Source organism: Molossus molossus, unplaced genomic scaffold, assembly GCF_014108415.1.
Source record: "Molossus molossus isolate mMolMol1 unplaced genomic scaffold, mMolMol1.p scaffold_m16_p_20, whole genome shotgun sequence".
Classification (NCBI taxonomy): domain Eukaryota; kingdom Metazoa; phylum Chordata; class Mammalia; order Chiroptera; family Molossidae; genus Molossus; species Molossus molossus.
The window spans coordinates 13,695,858-13,721,749 of NW_023425356.1; the positions used below are offsets into that span (position 1 = coordinate 13,695,858).

At 35.8% G+C, this 25,892-nt stretch overlaps 1 protein-coding gene across 2 annotated transcripts in view; it reads right to left on the minus strand.

Moving 5' to 3' along the window:
- Nucleotides 1–25,892, minus strand: part of TRIM33 (tripartite motif containing 33) — a 120,958-nt gene that overhangs the window by 1,729 nt on the left and 93,337 nt on the right. For both annotated transcript variants that reach the window (XM_036272038.1, XM_036272036.1), the window contains exons 8-18: nucleotides 25,773–25,890; nucleotides 24,095–24,369; nucleotides 23,109–23,273; nucleotides 19,929–20,129; nucleotides 12,509–12,641; nucleotides 10,805–10,868; nucleotides 8,062–8,221; nucleotides 6,573–6,922; nucleotides 3,870–3,993; nucleotides 2,485–2,559; nucleotides 131–283 (exon numbers count right to left, since the gene is read on the minus strand). In XM_036272038.1, coding sequence (XP_036127931.1) covers nucleotides 131–283; nucleotides 2,485–2,559; nucleotides 3,870–3,993; nucleotides 6,573–6,922; nucleotides 8,062–8,221; nucleotides 10,805–10,868; nucleotides 12,509–12,641; nucleotides 19,929–20,129; nucleotides 23,109–23,273; nucleotides 24,095–24,369; nucleotides 25,773–25,890 — 1,818 coding nt within the window. The remainder of the gene's footprint in view (nucleotides 1–130; nucleotides 284–2,484; nucleotides 2,560–3,869; nucleotides 3,994–6,572; nucleotides 6,923–8,061; nucleotides 8,222–10,804; nucleotides 10,869–12,508; nucleotides 12,642–19,928; nucleotides 20,130–23,108; nucleotides 23,274–24,094; nucleotides 24,370–25,772; nucleotides 25,891–25,892) is intronic.

Here is a 25,892-nt window from a genome sequence, read left to right on the forward strand (position 1 = left end):
CTGAAGCAGGAAAAAATTTTAAATCAAATTAGAAAAATCACTTGGCAAGAAAAGCAAAATTCAAACAACAAAACAAGCAAACAAACAAAAACTAATAATCCAAGACTCTATAGTTTGGAAGCTAACATACTTCATTAAACCTTTCACAGTTCTTGAAGATCAAGCGGACGTCGGCCACAAAGTCATCTGGGACTTGGTAGTGTTGGGAATGTTTTTTCTGAAGCTTCTTTTTCACAGTGGATAAATCCATTGGTTTCTTTATAATTTTATAGTAGTTTGGTATCTAAAAAAACAAGTAAATATGGCTAATAAGGAGTCTCCCCAAAATGCCAAACTCATTAACTTGAAAATGCATAGCATATTAATTTTAGAAAAAAACTGTATTAATTATTGAGCCAGCTGTTTGCAAATTTTGGTTATAGTTAATGTACTTTAAATCTTTGGCCCCAATCACATCATGTTCAGAATATGTGGCAGTATCCATGTTAGTGAAGGCCCCAAAGTTCTATCTTTAATAAGTAGATTTGGAAAGAAAGCAAATAGCAAGAATAACCAGTCACTAATGTTAAGGATACATGTCAATGGTGGTGGGGGGGGGTGTCAACGGGGGAAAAAAAGGAGGGATATCTGTAATACTTTCAACGATAAAGAAAAAAAATGAACACATGTAGCTTATCAGAATTTTATGATTCCTGAAGAGGTTATTTTCAAATAGAAAACAAAAAAATGGTTATACAATATATGTTATTACTAGAATATAGTATCTTTGAAGATGTAACTTTATATTACAAAGTACTCTGGAAATATCAACAGAGAAAGAAAGATTGTAATACCCACCCACCCCCCTATTTTTATTAACCATTTAGTGATCCTACTGAGAAGTTCTGGCCCCGACTTTTGGCCAAATATTTGTATCCTTGGGACATAAATGAACACAGAGAAGCTATTTCAATAGCTTATGAAAAATAATTATTTGAAAGTCATCTTATACCGTAAAGTCCCTGAACTTGAAGACAAAACAGACTTCCTAATATCAGTAAATTTAATATTTCACTTCTGAACCTACACAGTATACAAGTTTACCATTCAATATTCTATAACACGTCTGGTATTCAGTAATATCTTAATTCAACAACTAATGGCTAGCAAATAAAATGTGTGACACACTGAGTACCTCTTGTATACCTTTTACTATGAGACTTCAGAGCCTTTATTCCTTACAAAAGAGTCCCCTTTAAGTTAAATAAAGAACACTGACTTGCAAAATTTTCCAAGTCTTTTTTTTTTTTTTAAATCCTCACCCGAGGACATTTTTGCATGTATCTTCAGATAGAGTGGGAGGGAGAAGGAGGGAAGAGAGAGAGAGAAACATCAATATGAGAGAGACACATCGAGTGGTTGCCACCCACACGACCCCAACCAGGGCTGGGGACAAACAGCAACTGAGGTATGTGCCCTTAGCGGGAACCGAACCTGGGACTCTCCAGTCCGCGGGCTGATGCTCTAACCACTGAGCCAAACTGGCCAAGGCTTCCCAGTCTTTTTTTAATCTTGACTTTTCATAAAAGAGGGCTTAGGAAGGCAGAGCCAGTGTAAAAGATTTAATTTTACATGTTTATTCAAATTAATACATAGATTTTTCTCCCCACCAAACAGAGCCTAAAATCATGGAACTAGAATCTTAGAAGTAATTTAGTCCAATACTCCCAACTGCACAGTTTAAAATGTAAAGGCAAAAAGTTATGTAATTTTCCCAGTTATAAGGATGGCTAAAGGCAGAACTAAGAGAAGAAGTTGTCTTCTGACTCCTAGGTTCAAGATTTCCATTATACCTGTTATCCCTTACATCCATCTTAAAAGTAAAAGAGGACATGGAAATTAAATTCACTAAGTTTTCATCACAGTAACAAACCCTTTAAAAACAAACTTCATGCCCAGCCGGTGTGGCTCAGTGGCTGAACATCAACCCATGCACCAAAAACAAACTCCAATTTTTTAAAAAATATGTTTTTACTGATTTTTTAGAGAGGAAAGGAGAGTGAGAGAGAGAGACAGAAACATCGATGTAAGAGAGAAATATTGACCAGCTGCCTTCTGTACACCCCCTAATGGGGATGGAGCCCGAAACCCGGGCATGTGTCCTCACATGGAGTCAAACTGGGGCCTCTCAGTCCATGGGACGGCACTCAATCCACTAAGCCACCAGCCGGGCAACAAACTCCAATTTAACAAGTGAATCTCACATCTATTTGACTCCACTAAAATGTCTGATTAATAAGAAATACTTAAAATGTTATTAGGTACTACGCTAAAGCATTTTACACTGGTTATATCTCTCTCGAAAGAACACAACAAGGGAAGAAATAGTATTAGGAAAGGAAACTTGAACCTTGGAGAGGTTGAGATTATTCAAGAAGCCTGAGTTTTAACACAAAGAGTCTAACTTCTTCACCAGGGAGGTACTAAGTAAGGTAAACAACTCACCGAAGCAGGAACTGGCTCCTGGAATTCAATACTTAATTCATGACAGTAGAGATAAAGCAGAAGACGTTCACATTTCTAGTCCAAAAAAAAGAAAAGAAAACCCCTAATAAGTTGTTGTTGTTGCCTAATAAGATATTCTTGCGAATAAGACCTTTATCACTATAAAATATTATTACAACTTGAACATAAGCCTCCTACATACTAGCTCTCCAACTAAACATACATGCAAAGAAAACCACCTTGTTTCCCATTTACTTTTGAAACACTCTTCTATTCTACTTTAAATGAACTTATCAAACACAGTGTGCCTTTGTTCTTATCTGGTAACAGGTAATTTATCTACATTAACTATTTATACACATGGAAAGGAGTCAGAAAAGCAACATATACCATTTTGTACAGCAATTTATAGATTATCTGGTAATCTATAAGTTACTGCTGTTGCTACTCATTGTAATTCCCTAAGGCAGGCTGGACGTGTTGTTATTCCTTTTCTTAAAATGATTCCACTCAAATTCAAAATTAAATAAAAACTATCTGTCTTCTCAACTCAACTCTAGAATATTTTTACAAAATCAGAAATAAATTGAAATGCATTTTACATGTATACTTTTCACTTGCTTAAACTTCTTTTAACATTAAGTTCTACATTCTAAACACATACCTTCTCTTCATAGATAGTGAAGGAAGGATTTTGTTAAGTATGTATGTCGGATTAGAGCCAAACCTTATTAACCACAGAAGTATTTAAAAGATATTTTGTCTTTGGAGACCAGACTATGGACCACATGAGCACAAATCCAGTCGAAGTGAGGAGAGAATTTTTAGATCCCATTTTTAATACACTGAGAAGCTATTAGAGGATGTTGAGCAAAGAAGTAATAGCCTTGTTTACATTTTTAAAAAAGAACGCTATGAACAGCACAGCAAATGGACTGCAAAGGGGCAAGAGTAGTCCAGTAAAGAAATTATTACAATAGTGCAGATGACAGACTACGATGGCTATCTCACAAAGTAATGATTAGAGGAAGTAAGAACATATTTATAGAGTTGTTCCTGATTTAAGCAATAGAGATAAATAGTGGCATCATTTAATGATGTAAAATACTGGGGTAGAAGTGCAGTTTTTTATGTTGTTATTTGCTTGTTTATTGCTTTTGTTTTTTGAAGAAGAATAAAAATCAAGATTTTGGTTGGGACATGTTAAGTATGAGAAAACAGTCTAGAGGTGAGGGCTAGAGGTAAAGATTTCAGAAGTCATCAATATATCATTAGACGGGAAGATTAAAAAATAAAAATGTATCAGGTTACATGTATATCATACTTTAAAAAATGTAAAGCCAGACAACTACAGAGTCACTGATAATACAACTTATTTGACTTACCCTTTGGTCCACAGGGCTTAATCCCTGTGCAGTTTTCCCCTTCTTACTATGTTGCAAATTGTCACAATCATATTCAACTTCTGGTTTCCCAATGTCTCTGCAAAATGTGCATATCCAGTCCCCACTAAAGAGGAAAACAGGCATTCAGTCCATATAATTATAACAAAACCCAGTCTAGGGAAGCTGATGAGGAGCAGGCTAGATTCTTGTCGAATGTCTTAAAGTGAAGTTGTATGACAAGAACCTCCCAAAACTTTCCCAGTCATTCCTCAGTTGACTACTGTCTGGAAAGCAATATAAAATCAGTATCTTGGTATTCAAAAGAGGTCTTCTCGTAGTACAAAGTTGGTAAGTACTTGCAGCATAAGACCAATTCTCAGACCCCGGTAATCACAACGACCCCATATTCATGAACAAAAAAAGAGTACAGGATATGGAATTCCTCAGGTATCCTGTACTGTTCTGGCATATACTAAACATGCCAGAAATAAAACAGTTCTTTTCTCGTGGCCAGTCAAAAGACTAGAACACACACACACTCCTACAAATACAAACATATACAAATACAAGCACTCCCAAAAATACAAGCAAAAAGATTTTATCTTTTAAAATCTGCTCATTCTTCAGTTTGTTTACATCAAGATTTCTATCAAACCACAAACACCAATGAGTCATTCATATTCATTCTCCCCATTCCCTTACCAATGTAAATAAATTCTAAGTCTAGAGACTATACTAATGTGTGCCAACAGTTTCGGTAACTTTCAAAGCATCTACCTTTCAGAGAAAGCATTCAGTAGCAAAATTCTAATGTTCCAGCAGATGTTACTATTCAAAGAAAAGAAAATTATAAAAAGCCTAATTTCAAGATCAAATGCCGATACTTTTCCAAAAGTGTAAAGAAAAAGAAGGCCAGCATGGCCAGCGTGGCTCAGTGCTTGAGCGTCGACCCATGCACCAAGAGGTCGCCAGTTTGATTCCGGGTCAGCACACATGCTCAGGTTGTGGGCCAAATCCCCAGTGGCAGGAGGTGGTCAATCAATGTTTCTATTTCTCTCTCCCTCTCCCTTCCTCTCTCTGTAAAATCAATAAAGGGAAAAAGTAAAAAATAAAAAGAAGGCCCTTACTGCATCTCCGGCAAATGACTACACCTCCTAAGATTTACGTAAAAATTTTAATTCTTCAGAAAAATATTCTGGCACTCTTTCTATATCCACCACTTTTCTAAGCAAAAAGGCTGAATTTTTCAAACAGGGTAGCATTATTCAATTAAAATCATTGTTTCTCAGAAATCTAGGAGGAAATGTAAAATTTGTATCAATAGACAGAAAAGAAGGTGGGTTTTTCCAAGCACACTGGTATGTTTTGAGTATGTTTTTTCACTTAAAAAGAAATCTAGGGATAAGGGTTGGGAATGGGGGAAGGCAGAAAGAAGTATGACTCTACTATTTCATGGTCTCTGAAATCAAGTTGAAATTGTGTGAATATAAAATGTTAAATGGGAAGAAGAAAAAGAGCTCTTCTCTCTACCACTTGTAGATGTAGACGATAACCCCTGAAAATGTGTGAATTACCCAAAGTAATTGAATTAGTTCACTACAGAGTTGCAGCTAGACTACAGGTTTTATAACCTGGCCCAGAATATCTATTCCATTGCATTAGCTGGTATCTCAGCCTGCCTTGGGTGAATGCTTAAAGCCAGATTTAGCTGCCATGAGGTCAAACAGTCTGAGGACAATGCTCTTTGTTCATCCCCCAAATTATTCACTTTCAAATAAGTAATTCAGTAACTGTCTATTCCAAAGTTAATGACTAAAAGACATTCCAACTAGATCAAAGAAAGAGTCTGAGAAATCTGCACACAGTGCTTCAGGCAGATAGTACCAATTAACTGCTTCCAGTGGTCAAGAGGAAGCTATTTCTAAAAAAATTCAAGAAACTGAAGGTATTTTTTTCTTTAAAATGCCTTCTGAGAGCTTTCAAACATTAAAAAAAGTAAGTTTGGATAAGATCCAATAGAGTTGCCATAAAACTAAATAGTATTAATAAATCATAATTGTGGACCCTATTAAAATTGATGGTAATGATTTAAAAAATTCAGCTTCAAGAGGAAATCTACTTTCTCTAACACCCCAGAGACTTGCCCCTCATAATTTAGTGTTTTATCTCATTTGTTTAGCCCAGCCAGTGTGGCTCAGTGGTTGAGCGTCAAACCATGCACCAAGCAGTCGTGGGTTCGATTCCTCACCAGGGCACTTGCCCAGGCTATGGGCCAAATCCCCAGTGAGGGGCATGCAGGAGACAGCCAATCGATGTTCTCTCTCATTGATGTTTCTATCTCTCCCTCCCTCTCCCTTCCTCTCTCTTTAAAAAGCAATAAAGAAAAAACTTGTAATAATAATTTTTTTCCATTAATTACAATAATTAACAAATTATTACAATAATTTGTATAAAATGAAGGCCGGGAAATAATCTATTTTTTTTTAATCATTAATGGACCACTTAGATCTTGGAAATTTTATTGTTCAGCTATTAGTTCCTCTAGAAGGTAATACCACAGGAACAACAAAACCCTGGTTTACAGAAATATTATGTATGCATTGGTTAAAAAAGTCATCTGCCCTGAATAACTTTCTGGTTTTCTGAGTATTTCTTTTTGGCTTATAAAATTAAACAACAAAAAAGGAATTCTTTCACTAGTACCTTGGAAAGCTAAGAAGTGTTGGAACATGACAAGTTAGATGAAACACCTTTGGACATTTTTCACAGCACAAGAGATCCCCTCCATTTTGGCAGACAGCACACCAGTCTTCATTTGGGTCATCATCTTTGCTGTTGCCATCTCCTCCCATCCTTGCCGATCTGTGCATGAGGCTTCGAATTGAGGACTTTCCATTAACAAGGCTGCTGAGCCCTGACTGTTTGCAGCTTTCATTCGTATCTGTAGGCTCAGTTTTCACATGGTTTTCCAGGCCTGGTAATGCATCCAACTCACTCTCTAGATGCAGGTTTGTTGAGAGAGGTGGTGTCAAACTACTCTCAGGACTGCTCAACTAAAACAAAACAAGGACAAATTCTTGAAGAATCATGTAATCATTACTGTTTGGTGTGTGTATAAAACTTACATCAACATGTATACAGATATACTGACCTAACTTAAAATTATTTTGGAAATCACACTAGTGACATAAAGGAATGAAATTAACCCCCAAATTATTTAGGCATGTTAATATATGATTTTAGGGAGCAGTCTCTGTAAACTGGTTCACTCAGCTAGTAAGAAAATTAATTTAACAGTTAAGCACAATGACTGGGAAGAGAGCAAAGGATTATACTTTTCCTACACAGAGTGACTTTGGTATGTTATTTTTCACTCAAGAATCTGCTGCATGGCTTCTGAGAAGCACTCTGAAATAGTCTTCTGCCTACTTATTCTATAAATGTAGAAAGATTATGACAACGTAAAAAAGGATCTTTTACCCTGTTTTGGCGGGGTACTTTCCAAACAAAGTTCTGGATGAACAGGTGACACTGCTCCAAACCCAAGGCTAAATGTGCTGCTCTCTAAATCTATATGTACTACATTCAATCTGTAGTAGCTCAAGCTGAAATTTCTATGTGCCATCCACACAGAAAATGAGACAGAAGCCTGGGCAGGAAGAAAAAAACCAAAATCGAAATTTCTAAACCGAGAGGGACGTGGGCCTTCTTTCATCCTATGTTATAAATGCTTCGAAGTGTTCCATTTGGGAACTCTAAAATGGTTAATAATTCATAAGCCAAAGGCAATCTTCCCCCATCACAAAAATCTTTGATTGTTAAACTTCTTTCATGTCAGCAGTCTTAATTCTGAATGTACAGGTCCAGGAAAATAGCCAAGGATCATTTGTGGCCTGAAATGCAATGTGACTTTTGAGATGATTAATAAATTCAGAATAAAATAGAACCTGATTTAGAATCATGGCAAAAATACTGACAAATTACAAACTAAAAGACATTTTGAAATGAATGCTTAATATAATTCTTTTCTGATTAATTACAGCTAACATTTTGAGACACTGAGTTAGAAAAAGAGATATTTGGCTAGTACCAGGCATAAAAATTCAAACATAAATAAATGTTCATAGAAGCACTATTCAGTCTAATACGTTTGGAGATGGAAGAATCCCTGCCAGACCCCAGGGGACTTTACCATGCAGGCACTCCTCCTGCCATCCTCCGTCTTCTCTTGTTTCACAGCTCCTGAAAAGCTACATATTTCATCTTCAGTCCCAGGTTCTTGCTTCACCTTCACCTGATCAGACTTGAAACTAAGACTTGTCTTCTCAGCAGTTCTTCCTGATGACCCACAGCTAATAAAAAACAACAATGTCCACATATATTTGACTGTGTGGTGTATATAAAAGTAATTGTTCACTAACATGAAAATAAACAATTTATTAACTTTAAAATGATAAGGACACCAGAATGTTAAGAGGAATGTGATACAAATTTAGCTTCCAATTCTTAAAAATGTAGATCAAACTTTGAGAACACCTTAAAAATACGTTATGGTCTGAGGCACTCACACTAAATAATGTAAGAAGTCTAGTAAACAATCACTTTCCCTTCTCTCTATAAAAGTAGTTTCAATTCTTCTCTATCCCCAAATATCTGAAGAAAATAACATCAACAATGGTATATTAAGCCTCCTCAAAGAAAATGCTAATTTAGTTTTGGGGGGCGGAGGATTGGGAAAAGAGGATAACAAATAGTAAACAACCTAGAATGTTCTTTTATGAAATCAATGTAATGACACATGACTAACCAGTTCTCTCTAGACCATGAAGCAAAAGTACTGGCAAAAGAAGTAAATAAATGGTAAGACTGTATTACTTCTAAGAATGAACACTTTTTTTCACTCAATTTATAATTTTCTTCTAAAAGTAATGATTATTAATTTAAAATATAAATTAAAAGTCAAGCAAGTGTTTAAAAGGACCAGTCTTTAAAATGCAAGTGCAGCCCTGGCCGGTTTGGCTCAGCAGTTGGAATGTAGGCCTGCGGTACAGAGAGACCCAGGTTCGGTTCCCGCTAAGGGCACGTACCTCGGTTGCAGTTTGTCCCCGGCCCTGGTTGGTCGTGAGGGTGGCAGCCACTCGATGTGTCCCTTCACATCGATGTTTCTCTCTCTCTCTCTTCCTCTCTCTCCCTCCCGCTGTATCTGAACAAAAAATGGAAAAATGTCCTTGGGTGATGATAAAAAAAATAAAATAAAAAAATAAAATAAAATGCAAGTGCACACATACACAAAAAAATTCATATATCATAAATTGTTCTTGCACAATACTAAATTATTTAAACTAAACAGTAAATATTAGTCAACATTATTGTATTTTATCGTAAAACACACTCTCTTCCGCACTTAACCCCCACTTAACCCCATTTGTTAGTTCTGTCCTCCAAAAAAGCATAAGAAACAACAAACAATTCAGTAGTAATGAGTATCCCCAGTACTAAGAAGACTGTTTCCAAGCACAACTTCCTCACTAACATGACCAAATTTCTTAGAGAAATGGCTGATTCCAGGTCTGAGACAGGAAATGTACAAAACGAACCTAGAACATCATTTCATAACAACAAACAAGGACGCTTTCAGAGACTGCTGGGGTTATAGCAAAAAGAAGGACCAACTTTAAAAAGCTCTGATAGGCCAAAGATAGAAAACTTCAAGCATCAATAAAAATAACATCTATAATGGTTTAGAACATATAAAATATGTTTAAATATATGAATTCATAAATTTAAAAATAATAAAACTCATTGTTCACTGTTGGAAGGTACTGGGAAATCAACTCAATAGGTAAATAAAGAGAAAGAATTGATTCATTCAGCCTTTCCTATAAACAAACAGCTGATGATAGAAAGTTTCTCTTTACAGAAATAGTTTAAAATAATAAACAAAGAAGGAATAATAATTTATTTTTTATTTTTTTTTATCCTCACCCGAGGACACTCTTCCATTCTTTGTTCAGGTAGAGTGGGAGGGAGAGAGAGGAAAAGAGAGAGAGAGAGAAACATCGACGTGAAAGGAACACATCGAGTGGCTGCCACCCGCACAACCGACCAGGGCCGGGGACAAACTGCAACAGAGGTACGCGCCCTTAGCGGGAACCGAACCCGGGTCCCTCAGGACCGCAGGCCGACGCTCTAACCGCTGAACCAAACAGGCCAGGGCAGGAAAAATAATTTAAATACATCATTTTTCAAACAGAAAAAAAAAAAGTTAGGCAATGACTGTTAATGGTTGCTACCACAAAACAAACAAAACAACCAGGCGCTACGTGCACCTCATAGAAGTACATAGCACCACTACCCTTTCTCCCAAATCTGATCAAACCCCTGATCTAAATACTAATATAGAGAAAAAACAGCAGGCAGTGTATTCAAATGACAAAATGGGGAGAACACTGTTGGAGAAACACTACACTTCCTCAAATACACTGATTCTGACTTAAACATTCTATTGATGGAAATGTAGAGAGCTTATGTGACTCTGACTCAAAGAAAACTTTTTTTTAAGGCATTTATGGGGAAAATTGGGAAATCTAAACATTAATTGAATGTCTATGATATTAAAGAATTATCTGTTAAATTTTTTCTAGGTGTGATAATGGTTCTATGGTTATAAAAATTTTAAATCCTTATATTTTAAGTGATATATTCTGAAATAGTCACAAGTAAATAAGATGCTCAGATCTGTTTCAAAATAATCCAGACCAAGAGGGAATGAATGGGAGTACAGAAGAAATAAGACTAGCCATAACTTGGTAATTGTTGAAGCTGGGTGATAAGTATATAAGCATTCACTGCAATATTCTACTTTTTAAAATACATATCTGAAATATTTCTTAATAAAGAAGAAAAAATATAGCTATTAATACTATAATACTCACCTGCCTCGACTGCCAGTACTAGACGTACTGGGGGGTCTTACAGGGGTGTGAGAATTGGATAAACCTGCAAATAGTAAGTCAAAATGAACATCAATACAGATAAGAATATTCAGAATTCTACCTACTAATTACAGAATTCAATATGATCATAATGCTATTTAGATACCCTGGCAGGTAGCTCAATTGGTTAGAGTGTGAGCCAAGGTTTTGGGTTTGATCCCCAGTCAGAGCACATACAAAAATCAACCAATGAATGCATAAATGGAACAACAAATATCTCTTTCTCCCTCCCTCTACCCCTCTCTCTATCTAAAATGAATAAATAAATTTCTTTTCTTTAAAATGCAATTTAGCAATTCTTGGAAATCAGACCTAGGCTTAGCCTTGAAGTCAGGTATGTATTTGTAATCACTGGTAGACTTCAACCATTCCTCTCAGACTCCTCACAGTAACACTATCTGACTAATGGAAACTAAGTAGATTAAGAGAAAGTTATTCGCAGTCTTGCCCCAAATAATCTGGTATATATACTTTATAGATTCCTATTATTTATTCTTTCTTTTAGAGTCCTAAAATAATTATATTAAACCTCAAAAATTATATGACTCAAAAAATGTATTAATAATTCATCTCACGCAAACCCACATTTAAATGTGAACTAGTCGTACTCTAGAAATAATGTGGTAGTCTGTTTAGTATATAAAAAAAATAATAACATATAATTTATACCAGAAAAATACATTCCATAAACCACTCTGCACTATCGATCTGTGGGGAGTTGCTTCAATCTTCATTCATGGTAAGAAGGGCCATGGAACAACTGGGTTTTGGAAGAGAGCTGTATCTCATGGACTTGAATGGTCACATTTTAACAGTTTCCAATAAATTAAAGTTTTTGTTTTAAAACTACAATTTGAAAATTCACTTGCCTTTTCTCAATTCTTTTTTTTTTAAACAATTTTTCCACTTTTCATTATTTTACAAAGTGTTTTAAACTTGGGTTGAAACCAAAGAACTCTTCAACTGACAGTCTATACCATAAAATATAAGACATAGAAAGTAAATGTAACTACAAATTCAACAAGGAACATAACCAGAGCTGTGGGTGAGGGGAGGGGTACACTGGAGTTCTGAACAGTGTACACTACAGATATAAACTAATATTATTTCAGTTAGCTAAAGATGCCTAAAGCATTTGAAGAAAAATAATTAGAAAGAGCAAATGGGTGGGTGGGGGGGGGGATGGTGTTATAAGAATGTTAATTTTGTGTGTCAACTTGGCTAGAATATAGTACCCAGTTGTTTGTCCAAACACCAGTCTGAATGTTGTCATAAGAGTATTTTTTAGATGTGATTAACACCTAATCCAGTAAACTTTGAGTAAAAAAGATAAACCTCCATAATGTGCATGGGCCTCATCCAATGAGCTGAAGACCTTACGGGAAAGGACTGAGATCATCAGAGGAAGAAAGAATTCTGCCTCTATACTCAAGACTTCAACTTCAACTCTTCCCTGGGTCTCCTGCCTGGCAACCTGCCCTGCATATTTTGTACTTGCCAGCCCTAACAATTACATGAACTATTCCTTAAAATTCCCCCCCCCCCCACATCTATTGGATCTGTTTTTCTAATACATATTCTGAGAGAGAATTTTTGTAAGGTGTTAATGTTAAAGAAATGAGGCAGTACCTCAGCTGGTTTTACCTGATGATCCTGGTGATAAAGCAGAGGGACCTGGAGAGGGATTCATGGTACTTGTAGGCTGTGGGGGTAGGTGACTGCCTGAGATGTATCTACTTAGTAGATTATCTAAACTACTTGAACCAGCATCTTCCAACTAAAGAGAAAAACAAAAACAAAAAGATAAATTTGCTTTGATCAAACAGAGTAGGTTATTAATTTTATTAATATAATCACTTATGCTTAGTTTCCTAATAAACAGGCTATCCTACATCTCAATTGGCTTAACTGTTGCTTTCTTAGGCTACCTGAGGATCCACACAGTATAGTTTATGTAAATAAAACTATAATAATACTATTTAACAAATATCTGGCAGATCAGGACAGAACCCAATAATCCATTAAATTCTTTATGTTCCACTATGAAAACAGTGCTGACACACTCTGACACGTTTGCCTTTTCTCAAATTTGATGTAGGACCGTTTTGGTTTTTTTTCCAACATCCTTGTCCCATCTTCCTCCCTTTCAACATTCACATATCTATCTCCCAGAATCATTCACCTAAACATAAATTTAATGTCAATACCTAACTTTAAAGCTTTGAATTGTCTTTATAGTCAACAGAAAGCCCTTAGCCTGAGATCTAAGGTCCCTTATTACATACACAAAAAGGGGCAGTCAACAGGATGTAGGTTCAAGACAGAGGACCTGCCACTGTGACTTTGGCCTAATTTCCAATTGAATATCAGTTTCCTGTCTTTAAAATATTCACCTACAATGAGAACTGTAATGATGAAATGAAAAAATATATATATAAGAAATAGTAAACATATACTACTTAATTATGAAAATTACCTTAAGTAAAAGTTTATACTATTTCATATAAGAGATGATCAAATTATTCTTAACTGCTAATCTTCTTGCTTATTGGTCTGTTTGTACCCAAGTTGTCCCTTTTAATCTTTCCTGCTAGCAGCAAGTTCACTTTTTGAAGACTGAACACACACATTTACTACTTGGTCTCCTTTCCTCTAAAGAAAAAAATCACACTGATTTTCATGACTATAACACAGGAAAAGATGGCATCAAAGCAGAAACTGTGGAAGAAACTATACATAATAAAACAAGGCACAACTGGACTGACAGAAAAATGATCAGAATAAAGCAGCTCAAAACCTATCACAGGCAAGGGAGGACTCTCCTAAAAAGTAAATAAATAGGTTCAACATCCATTTATAATGAAAACTATCAACAAAGTGGATACAGAGGGAACATACCTCAACATAATAAAGGCCATAAATTATAAGTTCACAGCTACATCATACTTAACAGTAAAAAGCTGAAAGCTTTTCCTTTATGATCAGGAAAAAAAACAAGGATGCCCTGCTCTTGCCACTTTTATTCAACATAGTACTGGAAGTCCTAGCAAGAGCAATTAGAAAAGAAAAAGTAAATGGCATCTGATTTGGAAAGTAAGAAGTAAGAGTAACACTATCTGCAGATGACATGATATTATATATAAAAAATCCTAAAGACTACCAAAAAAACTGTTAGAACTAATAAGTGAATTCTGTAAAGTTGCAGGATACAAAATCAATTAGGATTAGAACTAATCCTAAAATTTATATGGAACTACAAAAGAACCCAAATAGCCAAATAAATTCTGAGAAAGAATATAATGACATCAAACTATACTACAAAACTACAATAATTAAAACAGTATGGTACTAGCATAAAAACATATATAGATCAATGGAATAAACTATGGGGACCAGATATAAATCCTCACTTAAACAGTCAATTAATCTACAACAAAGGAGGCAAAGCTATACAATGGGGTGAAGATAGTCTATTCAGTAAGTGCTTTTGGAAAATTAAACAGAGACATGCAAAAATGATAAATAAATCAGACCACTTTCTAGAAGAGAACATAGGCAGTAAATTATTTGACACCACTCATAACAGTATCTTTTTTAATAGTATGCCACCTTGAGCAGGGGCAACAAAAGAAAAAAGCAAACAAATGGGACTACAACAAACTAAAAAGGTTTTGCACAGTAAAGGAAACCAAAAACAAAACAAAAAGACCGGGAGGAGATATCTGCAAATGATCCATCCATAAGAGGTTAATATCCAAAATACATTAAGGAACTCATACAATTTAACATAAAAAAACATACAACCCAAATGCATAATGGACAGAGGACCTAAATAGACATTTCTCTAAAAAGGATATACAGATAACCAACAGACATATGAAAAAATGCTCACTATTCATCAGAGAAATGCAAATTAAAACCACAATGAGCTATCACCTTACACCAGTCAGAATGGCTATCATTAATAAATCAATAAATAACAAGGGCTAGCAATGATGTGGAGAAAAGGGAACCCTCATGCACTGTTGAAAATTGGTGCAGACATTATGAAAAACACTATGGAGAGTCCTCAAAAAATAAAAAATAAAGCTACCACATGATCCAGCAAGTCCACTTCTGAGTATTTATATGAAGAAAACAAAAATACAAATTTGAAAAATATATACAGTCCTATGTTCATTGCAGCATTACTAGTAATAGGCAAGATATGAAAGCAACCTAGATGTACATCAATAGATGAATGGATAAAGAAAATGTAGTATATATATAATGAAATATTATTCAGCAATACAAAAATAACGAAATTTTGCCATTTGTGACAACACGGATAAACCTAGAGGTATTATACTAAGTGAAATAAGTCAGACAAAAAAAGACAAACAATTGTATGATCTCACTTATATATGGAATCTCTCAATAAATGAAAACAAAAACAAGGTCACAGATATAGAGAAGAGGTGGTGGGTGGGTGAAATTGGTGAAGGGGGTCAAAAAAGTATAAACTTCCAGTTATAAAATAAATAAATCATAGTAACTATGATTAATAATATTCAAATAATAGCATACTTGAAAGTTGTAAACAGAGTACATCTTAAAAGCCCTCATCACAAGGAAAAAACTTCTGTAACTATGTATAGTGACAAATGTTAGCTAGACTTATTGTGGTGATCATTTTGAAATGTATTCAAATATCAAATCACTATGCTATACACTTGCAACTAATATGTTAGATTCAATAATACTTCAATTTTTAAAAAAGCGAACAGGCCCTTCTCATTAGTGATGTCTTTTTCATTTAAAGGCCTTAAAGAACCTCTTATCAGAGACATAAAGGGCTGAAGGTAAGAACAGGCCTTCGGCTGGCAAGAGGGACAATTAAGGCATATTAGTTGTGCCTGCCCAATGGTCACAGCACTGGCCAAGGATTTTCTTGTAAGCTGTAATTATCAGAGAATCCCTCACAGCAACTAAAGTCAACTGGAGGATTTGTGAAGAGGGGTGGTTCCTAATAGGGCCACAGATGGAAGCTGGGCTACATCTCACCTAAACATAAAAGAGGGAATGATTCCAAACAAACATGGAAGTCCCATGTTACCTACCTCTACTCCCACTCTTTTATACTCTCCAACCTGCAATTTGTATCTTTGGCCAGAGAGACAACCCTAAGGCTAGAAGAGTGAACAGATTAGGAAGAGGCAAACCAAAAGTAAAGGGCTTCCCTAACACCACTATATCTCCAACAGGAAAATGCTAGCTGAAGCATTCCCCTCCAGGTTTCACTAGACATGGATAAAGTCACCATACAGTTAGAAGTCTAATCAGAAAAACTGAATTCATTTATTCACTAAGCCAATGTTTTCTGAGTGTCCTGAATAACTGCTCAGAGCACGTGTGATATAATAATTTCTATGAATTAGAAGGAAAAAGACAATCCACAGAATACAAATAATCGATGAACCTATGAAAAGATAACCAACCACACAAATAAATGTAAATAAAATCAATGTCATTTTTATCTATCACACTGACAAAGATAAAAAAAAAGGACTAATTTAGCCAATGTTGAGAAGATTGTACAAAAATGAGAATTCTATAATATTTAAATCTGCATGTGAGTATCAGAAACACAGTTTTCCCAAGACTTCATAATATTGGTATCGTATCCAAATAAAGTTATTAATATGCCAATATAAAATACTGTTTACAAAAGTTTTAAAGAAATCATTAGAATACTGTATAATCTATAAAAAATCTAGTATTTATCTCTTCAAAACGTATTCAGATTCATTATATATTCCCTCAAAGTCAAAATTACAACATACATCACTACTATACTAGAGATGGAGAGTGGAACAAACTAAAAAATAATTCAAGTTGAGAGAATTCTATTTAAATCAAATCTACTCTATAACTGGATGGCCATAATGATCAGTATTAAGATATATCAACAAATACCCAAAATTGTTTTTGCATTTATTTTCTGTTTGTGTTACAGTTAATGCTACCTCATCTGCTGCCTGTCTAGCCTCCCCCAGGTTTCCTTTCACAATACCACGGAAACTACAGGATAGGAGAAAAAGTGATTCTTCTAGAGATAATAGGTCTGCTTCCCTTTCTATTTTTGGTTCATATTGTTAATTATTTCTTACTGTGGTTGTGCTTCTATGGTAACACCTCTAATTGCTTTTTTAAAAAAAATAAGTGACAGTAACAAGTATTGGCGAGAATGTGGACAAACTGAAATCCTCTTACACTGCTGCAGAGAATGTAAACTGGTGCAGATTCTATGGGACAAAGTTTGGCAGTTCCTCAAAAATATAAACATTACTCACAATATGACCCTAAATTTTCACTCCTAGAAATTCAGTACAGGGAACTGATAGCTTGTGTTCACATAAAAACTTGCACCAAAATGTTCATAGCAGCATTATTCCTAACAGCCAAAAAGTGGAAAGCCAAATGGCCATCAACTGAAAAATGGATGAACAAAGATGTTATATCCATACAATTCAGCCATAAAAAGGAATCAAGAGCTGATATATGTGGGATGGACCTGGAAACATTATGGTAAGTGAAAGATGCCAGTCACAAAAGGCCACATATGGTACAATTCCAGTTATACAAAAAGTCCAGAATAGGCAAATCCATAGATACAGAAAGTGAATCAGTGGTTTCCAGGGTTAAAAGAACAGGAAATGGAGCCCTGGCCGGTTTGGTTCAGCAGTTAGAGCATCGGCCTGCGGTCCTGAGAGACCCGGGTTTGGTTCCCGCTAAGGGCGCGTACCTCGGTTGCGGTTTGTCCGGTTGCGGTTTGTCCCCGGCCCTGGTCGGTTGTGCGGGTGGCAGCCGCTTGATGTGTCCCTTCACATCGATGTTTCTCTCTCTCTCTCTGTTTCTCTCGCTCCCTCCCACTCTACCTGAACAAAAAATGGAAAAATGTCCTGGGGTGAGGATAAAAAAAAAGGAAATGGAGAGTGGCTGCTAATGGGGTACAGAGTTTCTCTTGGGGTGATGAAATGTTCTGGAATTAGTGGTGATGGTAGCACAATCTTGTGAATATACGAAAAACCAATGAATTGTACATTTTTAAAAGTTGGATTTTATGGTATGTGAATTATATCTCAATTTTTAAAAGTAGATGATGCTTTAATAAATTAGTAAATAAAAATAAGGTTAGCATGTCTGCAAGGAAGAGAAGGTTCATCAGGGAAGGGTTGAATTCTACTCCCCCACCCACTTTAAAAAATTAAACATGTGAGGGAACACATTTCAGAGCTTCTTGTCTTGATCTCATAGCTCTCCTGAGCAAGATGACAAGAAAAGTATAATATGAGCCTACTTCCCTTATGATATCCAACTTTTCAAAGATATGGAATATCTACACTTCCACCATCTGGTCTGTGTGAGAAAGAACTGAACCAAGGTCAGAGTGATCCTAGCAAATTATGGTAAGTTTAACATCAGCAACTTTCCTTGTCCCTTTGAAAGATTCTTGAGAATTTGAATCAAGTCTCGTTTACCTTTTTATTGTTAATGCCCAACGATTTCAGCATTCAGTAACTACTTAATAAATCTTGAATGACACTGTACATACCTCTCTCTGATTGCCCAAAGCCTCCCAATACTGATACCTTGCCAGGCCTCCAATCCCAAACTATCTCCCTACAATCTCTACAAATAGGAGAGAGAGAACTGGACTTGTAATCAGAAGTCTAGGTTTTGAATGAAAACTTTTCCATTTACTGGGTGCCTCTGAGAAAGTGACTAGCATCTTACACTCATCCAAAAAGTAGAGATATTACATATCATATGAATGATTTCAAGTATTAAACTGATATAATGTCTATGAAAGTTCTTTGCAAATGTAAGCTTATAACTTAGCAATTTTATTTATAGATATATTCCAAAAGTTTCCATATAGTCCAGTACTCTTAGCACCAACACAACTACAATTTTGCTTAGCCAAAAAAGACCTCTCCTAACATCAGGGAAACAATCAGATTAAGAGAGTTTACAATGATTTAGTGATTTTGAAACAATATTGGAGGCATAGAAACATCCTTTAAAACTAACTCTTAGAAATCCATTAAAACATTTACAAGGTGGTCATGGACAGTCTAGGTCCTAATGTCTTACTAGTTTCACTGCTCCTTGCTCCTATGGCAACTTATAAGGAGATGACTCAGTATAATCTTCAAAGGTTAGATTTACATTTAAAAATATAAAATGATTTTGAATCAAATGAATTAATGATATTTCAGAAGGCACTAAAAGGTTTTTCTTCAGTAAAAAGTTACAGCCCTGGCCGGTTTAGCTCAGCAGTTGGAGCGTCGGCCTGCGGTTCAGAGAGACCCGGGTTCGGCTCCCGCTAAGGGCACGTACCTCGGTTGCAGTTTGTCCCCGGCCCTGGTTGGTCATGCGGGTGGCAGCCACTCGATGTGTCCCTTTCACGTCGATGTTTCTCTCTCTCTCTCTTCCTCTCTCTCTCTCTCTCTCTCTCCCCCCCGCCCCGCCCCCACTCTATCTGAACAGAAAAATGGAAAAATGTCCTCGGGTGAGGATAAAAAAAAAAAGTCACAGGTGAAAGGTACAGGACGCCTCAGAGGCCCTTCAGGTTCCATCTTCTACTCACCATTACTTCCTTTCTCAATATACCCAACATGCCTGATATCTAGACTTTCCAACCACTTCCTTAGTCCAACCTGCTTGCACAAGGTTTGGACTATCCCTTTAAACCTAATAGAAATTGACAAAGATTTGACCACATTTTGGTCCTAGGTCTCCTCTCTGGATCCAAACTCACACCAGCAGGGCTTCACATAACACAAGGTTTACCTCCTGGTAGGTGGTAGAAACATAAACAAAGTTTATATCCTATAAACTTAAAATATTGAGGAATGCTAGTTTTAGTACATGCAACTTACAAAAATTCAAATATATTCTACTCTTTGGAAATTTAAAAAAAAAAGTTGTGCCTAAATTTAAAAACAACAACCAGAAAAATATAATCAAAGTCCCTAAGTAAGATGAGGTTTTAAAGCTTTCATTCGACTTAAATACAAACCTGTATGGGTGGGATATCTGGTAGTGACGGGAGGTTTTCTGGATTGGTAACTGAGGGAATTAGCTCTATTGCTGTAACAGATGGGCTGGTGGGACCTCGATTTGCACTTGCCATAGTAGCTGTAGTGGGGCTGGTTGGATTGATTGTGTTGTTGTGCACCGACACAACAGGAAAGGGTCCAGCATGACCTGGGTTTGAGTGCTGTTGGGAAAGAAGATGTTATCATTACTTAATCAGCCAAGATATCCTAATATGAATATACCCTGACAACAATTTTTAATTTAAGGAAGGATACACAAGTTAAGTATTTGATACCTATGGCAGAGAAAATAAAAATAAGTCCTCCCAAACTTATACAAGAAAAGAATAATTCCAATTTAGCCTTTCCATTTTTCTATTCATTTTTGTGTAATATTTAGGAAAAAACAGACGACAATAATTTTCAACCTGTCAGCCTGGTGACATTATCTTATTCAGAACAAAGATGCATATAAACAGATGATCTGAAGCCCCCAACTTTACAAATAGCATTTCCTGAAAGCCACTATTTTGTCTATATTCCTCTTTGACTCTTTTGTCTTATTGAAAATATAAGTAATGAATTGTGTAATTGTGATTGTATAATTGATATGGTAGAATAAACAATGACTGTACAAACAGAAATATGACATCAATTCCTGACTCTAATACGTGTGACATAATCTCAGTAATTTAGAAATGTGGATAATGATGAACAAAAATGAGTATCTGTCTCATTTTGAGGGCTGTTATGAGGACTGTTTAATATAAATGAAAATCTTTGGGAAATAAATTACTATACACATATAAATCATTTAAGCCCTGGCCAGTTTGGCTCAGCGGTTAGAGTGTCAGCCCACAGACCAGAGAGTCCCAGGTTTGGTTCCCACTAAAGGCATGTACCTTGGTTGCAGTTTGTCCCCAGCCCCAGTTGGGGTCGTGTGGGTGGCAACCACTCAATGTGTCTCTCTCACATCGATGTTTCTCTCTCTCTCTTCCTCCCTCCCGCTCTATCTGAAGATAAATGCAAAAATGTCCTCAGGTGAGGATAAAAAAAATGCATAAATACATAAATAATTTGAAATATTAAATGTAAAATTCTAACATGCAGGGATTTCTTTAGGGACCCCATAGTATTAGGTCACTCTTCTTAGACTGTTGATTAGTCTGAGTCTGTAGCCTCTGCACTCTTCCAAAGGGTGTACCTGACACCCCAGTAATACTTGAAGGTTTTCCATGTACTAAGGGGTATATGGGTATGTAAACACTTCTAAGGAAATTAATGCCCATATACTCAAACTTCGTATGTACTTTTTTTTCTAAAAAAAACTAATTTACCTAAGAATGTCACAATTACCCTTCTCCAAAAAATACAGCAAACCTCTAACCCATTCCTAATCTTATCTAGCACACTGCACCAGGGAAGAAAAAAACGAGAGAGACAACCAAAGGTACAATAAAGCTGTCACATTGCTGATAAAGTGTCTGGCTCCTAACCGTGTGTTAACAAATCTTTAAGAGGGTTCTGATATTTGATGAACAACAAAAATTAATAAAGACCTGAAAAGTTGTCAGCTAAGTTTTTAAGTTTTGATAGCTCATTGTGAGACTCAGTTTTGATAACTAGGAAAATATTCAAAGAACTGAGAAAAATTCCTGTAATTTCCAGATACATATTTTTGTGAACAAGTTCCCCAAGCATCACATGAAAACAAAAACCAAAAAAGACAAGCTAGTAATAAAAATTATGTTGAATTCTGACTTACTCTAACAAATAACAGACATACAAACATATATAACTGAAAAGAGAAAAATAATCCATTTATCTCATAAAGAAATACAGATCTAAAAGAATTTTACAATTTATTTTCCTACTGTTCTTAAAGCATGTAAATAAATATGTTACCTAAACAACCGTATAAGAATAATTATAATAAAAATTTGGTACAAAGAAAAAGCTTTAGTTTTATAACAGCCTTACTGTTGCTGAAAATTTAAAAATTTTTAAATTAAAATAAACATTTTTTTCTGGAAAAAAATTGCAGCAGACTGATTTATAACTTTATCTAACATAAACATACATATTATGATAAAATGCTACAAAGTAGTAGAAGGGATATTCAAGTCCCAGGAAAAAATGGAGTGTAAAACTTTGACTTTCAAAGAAAGTCAAGCTATTTGGGACACCAGTGGATTCACTTACTAGAATAAAATATAAAGGTTTTACTTTATAATGTCAGTATTTATAATATGCCAAAAGTTATGTCCTTTGTAACTATTTAAACTTAAACTTGTAATGGAACTTTGAAATGTCAACCTTTAAAAGTGAGGAAGCACGTATTTTTCAAAAGACTTTCCAGAAGTACTTGGGCCAAAAAGAAGGCCCACTGCAGCAAGACAGTATTTGGCAACTTTGGTATGCAGACTGATCTGAGAGAGTAAGAGTTTATACACATTTCTGAGTAACTTCCTCCTAGAAATTCTGATTCAGTGGGTATGGCTCAGAATCTATTTCTAACAAGGCCTCCCAGTCATTCAGATGGTTTTTAAAGATGTCTTTAAAAGAAACATCACTCTAACCGTTATAAAATGAACTGCAATATTTTATAACTAGAAAGCCTATGTCAAACTAGCTTCATTTTAAGATCATGCCTCCTATATAAAGATAATCTACTAATCAGGCAAGACTAGAAAACATGTCTCTAAATACATTTATTTTTAAGGGCAGGCATATCTATATCCTGAAAAGAACAATACTAAGTATAGAGAAGCAGTAAAGTAAAAATAAAAATAATAGCATAGCTTTGTTATCAAACTTCTTTATATTAGGTTCAAAATATCACATTAAAAGAGCAGAGAAAAAATTTCAGGAAACTATGGTTCTAATCTTGATTTTACCGTTATCTCTTGTGACTTTGGGTAAATAACAAGCATCTTTGTTATTTGGTTCTGTAAAATGAATTGGTTGGAGTAGATCAGAGGTCCTCTACCCACAGTATGTACAGGGTTTAATGGTATCAAAGAAGCTCTTAAAATAAAAAATTTTATGTCTATTAATTCTCAAAGGTATCAATGACCCTCCCCCCAAGAACTGATTAAGAAAAATGGTGCCTTTTTAGTTTTAAAATTGTATGATTCTTACAAATGTAACTCTAGGCATACTTGTCTTTGGAGGTGTGGCTGCATCATGGAATACTGAGGGCCGCTGTGCCTGGGTATCCCTGATATTCGGGCAGCATTCTGAGCCAATCTCATCTGATGGGCTTGGAAAGCTCCACAGTTCATGTTGTTTCTTTGCATTGTTTGCACACTGATCAATCTTGGAGGCTAAAAAGGATAGAAAATGCATATATATAATAATAATTTTTATAAATTTATTTTCAATCATAAAATGTTATGTAAAAATACTTCAGCCAGGATACAGAAAGGCATAAAGTTAAAAGGGTAACTCATTCTCCTCCTCTCTAGCCCCAAACTCCTCTCAGTACATGTGTGTGTTAAGCATTAATTTATCCAACTCTGGATTAACAGTTCTGATTTGGTTGAGGGTAGGGGTGAGCAGGAGAGGTACAGGAATGGGAATGATTTGAACAAATGCCTAAAGAATATATCAGATTGCCCTGGCCAGTGTGGCTGAGTTGGTTGGACCTCATCCCATGCACAGAAAGGTCCAGGTTCGATTCCCAGTCAGGGCACATGCCGAGGTTGCTGGCTCAATCCCTGGTAAAGGGTGTGCAAGAGGCAGCCAAGTGAAGCTTCGCTCTCGCATCAATGTTTTTCTCTCTCTCCCTCTCCCTTCCTCTTTCTCTATAAATAAATTAAAATAATAATAATAATAGGTCAGATATTGGACAAAAATAATCTGGCTCTTTGGCCTAAAACCACATGTGCGAAACAAAAAAGATCTGGTATGAAGGAATACAAACTTGTGTATCAGTGAGTTAATTTTGTTTTCCATGATAAGTACTTATTGCCCTTCCTCACACTCCCCCAACATCCTTGTGATATTCAGCACAAATATTTAAATTCTGACCTTCAAGCTCTTTCCCTGCTCGTCAGTGTGAAATGTGTAACACATCTATAGAGGACAGAGTGTAGTCCTGAAGTCTTCACAGTTTATATCAATAATGTAGTAATATGATGCTCACCTGTTGTTGTAACATCTGAGGGGCTGCTTGTCGTGGGTGCTGCTGTGTTGTTGTTGTTGTTGTTGGTACAGGAGCGGGTGGTTGCTGCATCCTCATCTGTTGCAACTGCTGATGCTTCTGTGCATACACTTGTTGTTGCATGTGCTGCAGTCGAAGTTGTGCTAAGTTAATCTGTCCAGGGGTTTTACTAATGTGGTTTGTCCCTGGAGGAACTTGCCCAACTACAACATTAGGAGTATACCCAGGAGCTGGTTTACTCTCTATTACTAGATTACCTAAAGGATTTAAAAAATGAGAATAATTTGCATATAATCAAATAAATTATCTACTTCATGGATTAATCACTATCTTTTCCTCTTTCCTCAGACAACCCTCAGCACTCAAGGCTTCCAACAGTACAGCAGGAATGGAAGCTCAGTTTAAATATGATAAAGATCAGACACCTAATATAGTTCAAAGCCAAATAATCAACTTTTGATTATTCAGAATATATTATCTGCTTTTATGCTTTATTTACACAGATGTACACAGAAAATTAAAGAGCTGAAAAAGATGTTATTAGAAGAGGCTCATCTAATCAGTCTAAATCAATTCTCTTTGACAAGATTCAAAAATACTCAAGATTGCTATTGCTGATTCCACCTGCCTTTGAATTGCAAAAATGTGCAGGGCAGTGTATTACATTGCTACAAAACTGTCTTTTATGGAAATAGGGAATGTTTTTAAATCACTTATGTCCTTAGAAACAAATTTTAGGAAGTTCTGATCTAAGGTAGAGTTAGCAAACCTTTCCTGTAACGAGCCAGATAGTTTAGGCGTCATAAGAACTGGCATGTATTATTTTTATTTATTTATGTTTTTGCAACCCTTTAAATTTTTTTTTTTTTTTTTGGTACGTGCCCCTAGTGGGAACCAAACCCGGGACTCTCTGGTCCGCAGGCTAACGCTCCAACTGCTGAGCCAAACAGGCCAGGGCTTTGCAACCCTTTAAAATGTAAAAACAAACTTAGCTACCGTGCCACACACAAAAAGTTTGCTGATGCCTGATGCCAAATCTGAACATGCACAAAGATTACTTTTTTATAGAAGGCCATCCACTTCTGTTTTGACAGCTTCTAATGGTAAGGATTTAACTACTTTAAAATCTGTACACCCCTCTAAATGTTGGTAAAATTTTGGGGGGTTTGCCTTGTTTTAAATGGAGCTATTGGTCTGTGACTCTGTAACTTTCACCTATGGTCCTTAGGTCTATACTGTGGAGTAACAAAAGCAAAGTCCATTTCTCTTCCATGTGAAAAATGCTACTCTTATCTTTCAAACATTCCTCAGGACACAACTTTTAGACACATCAGCATCCTGAATATCCTCCTCTAGAGGATAATTTGATACAATTAATACATACAAATTACTAAGCATCTAACAAATTCTTCCACAGAATGAAGACCCATTTGTTAAGTTTCAATATGAAACAGTCAATTCAATTTAAAAGATGTGGGGGAAATGTTAAAAATTATGCACATTTTTCAAAATTATACAGGAGACTCTCAACATTCTCAAACATGTAATGAACATAGTTTAAGTGAGTTTCCAAACTTTCAGTATCTAAAATTTGCTTCAGATGCTTCCCCCTCCTAATTCAGTGTTCCAAATTATATTCATACAACTAATTATTTCTCACCTAAATTGACTACATTCTTTGCCCAGAAGGTGGGATCACAATGGAAACGTATTGCTCCATTAGCAGCAGGGACAGGATCACAACGAGCTTTCAAAATATGGCGCAATTGAAAAGTAATCT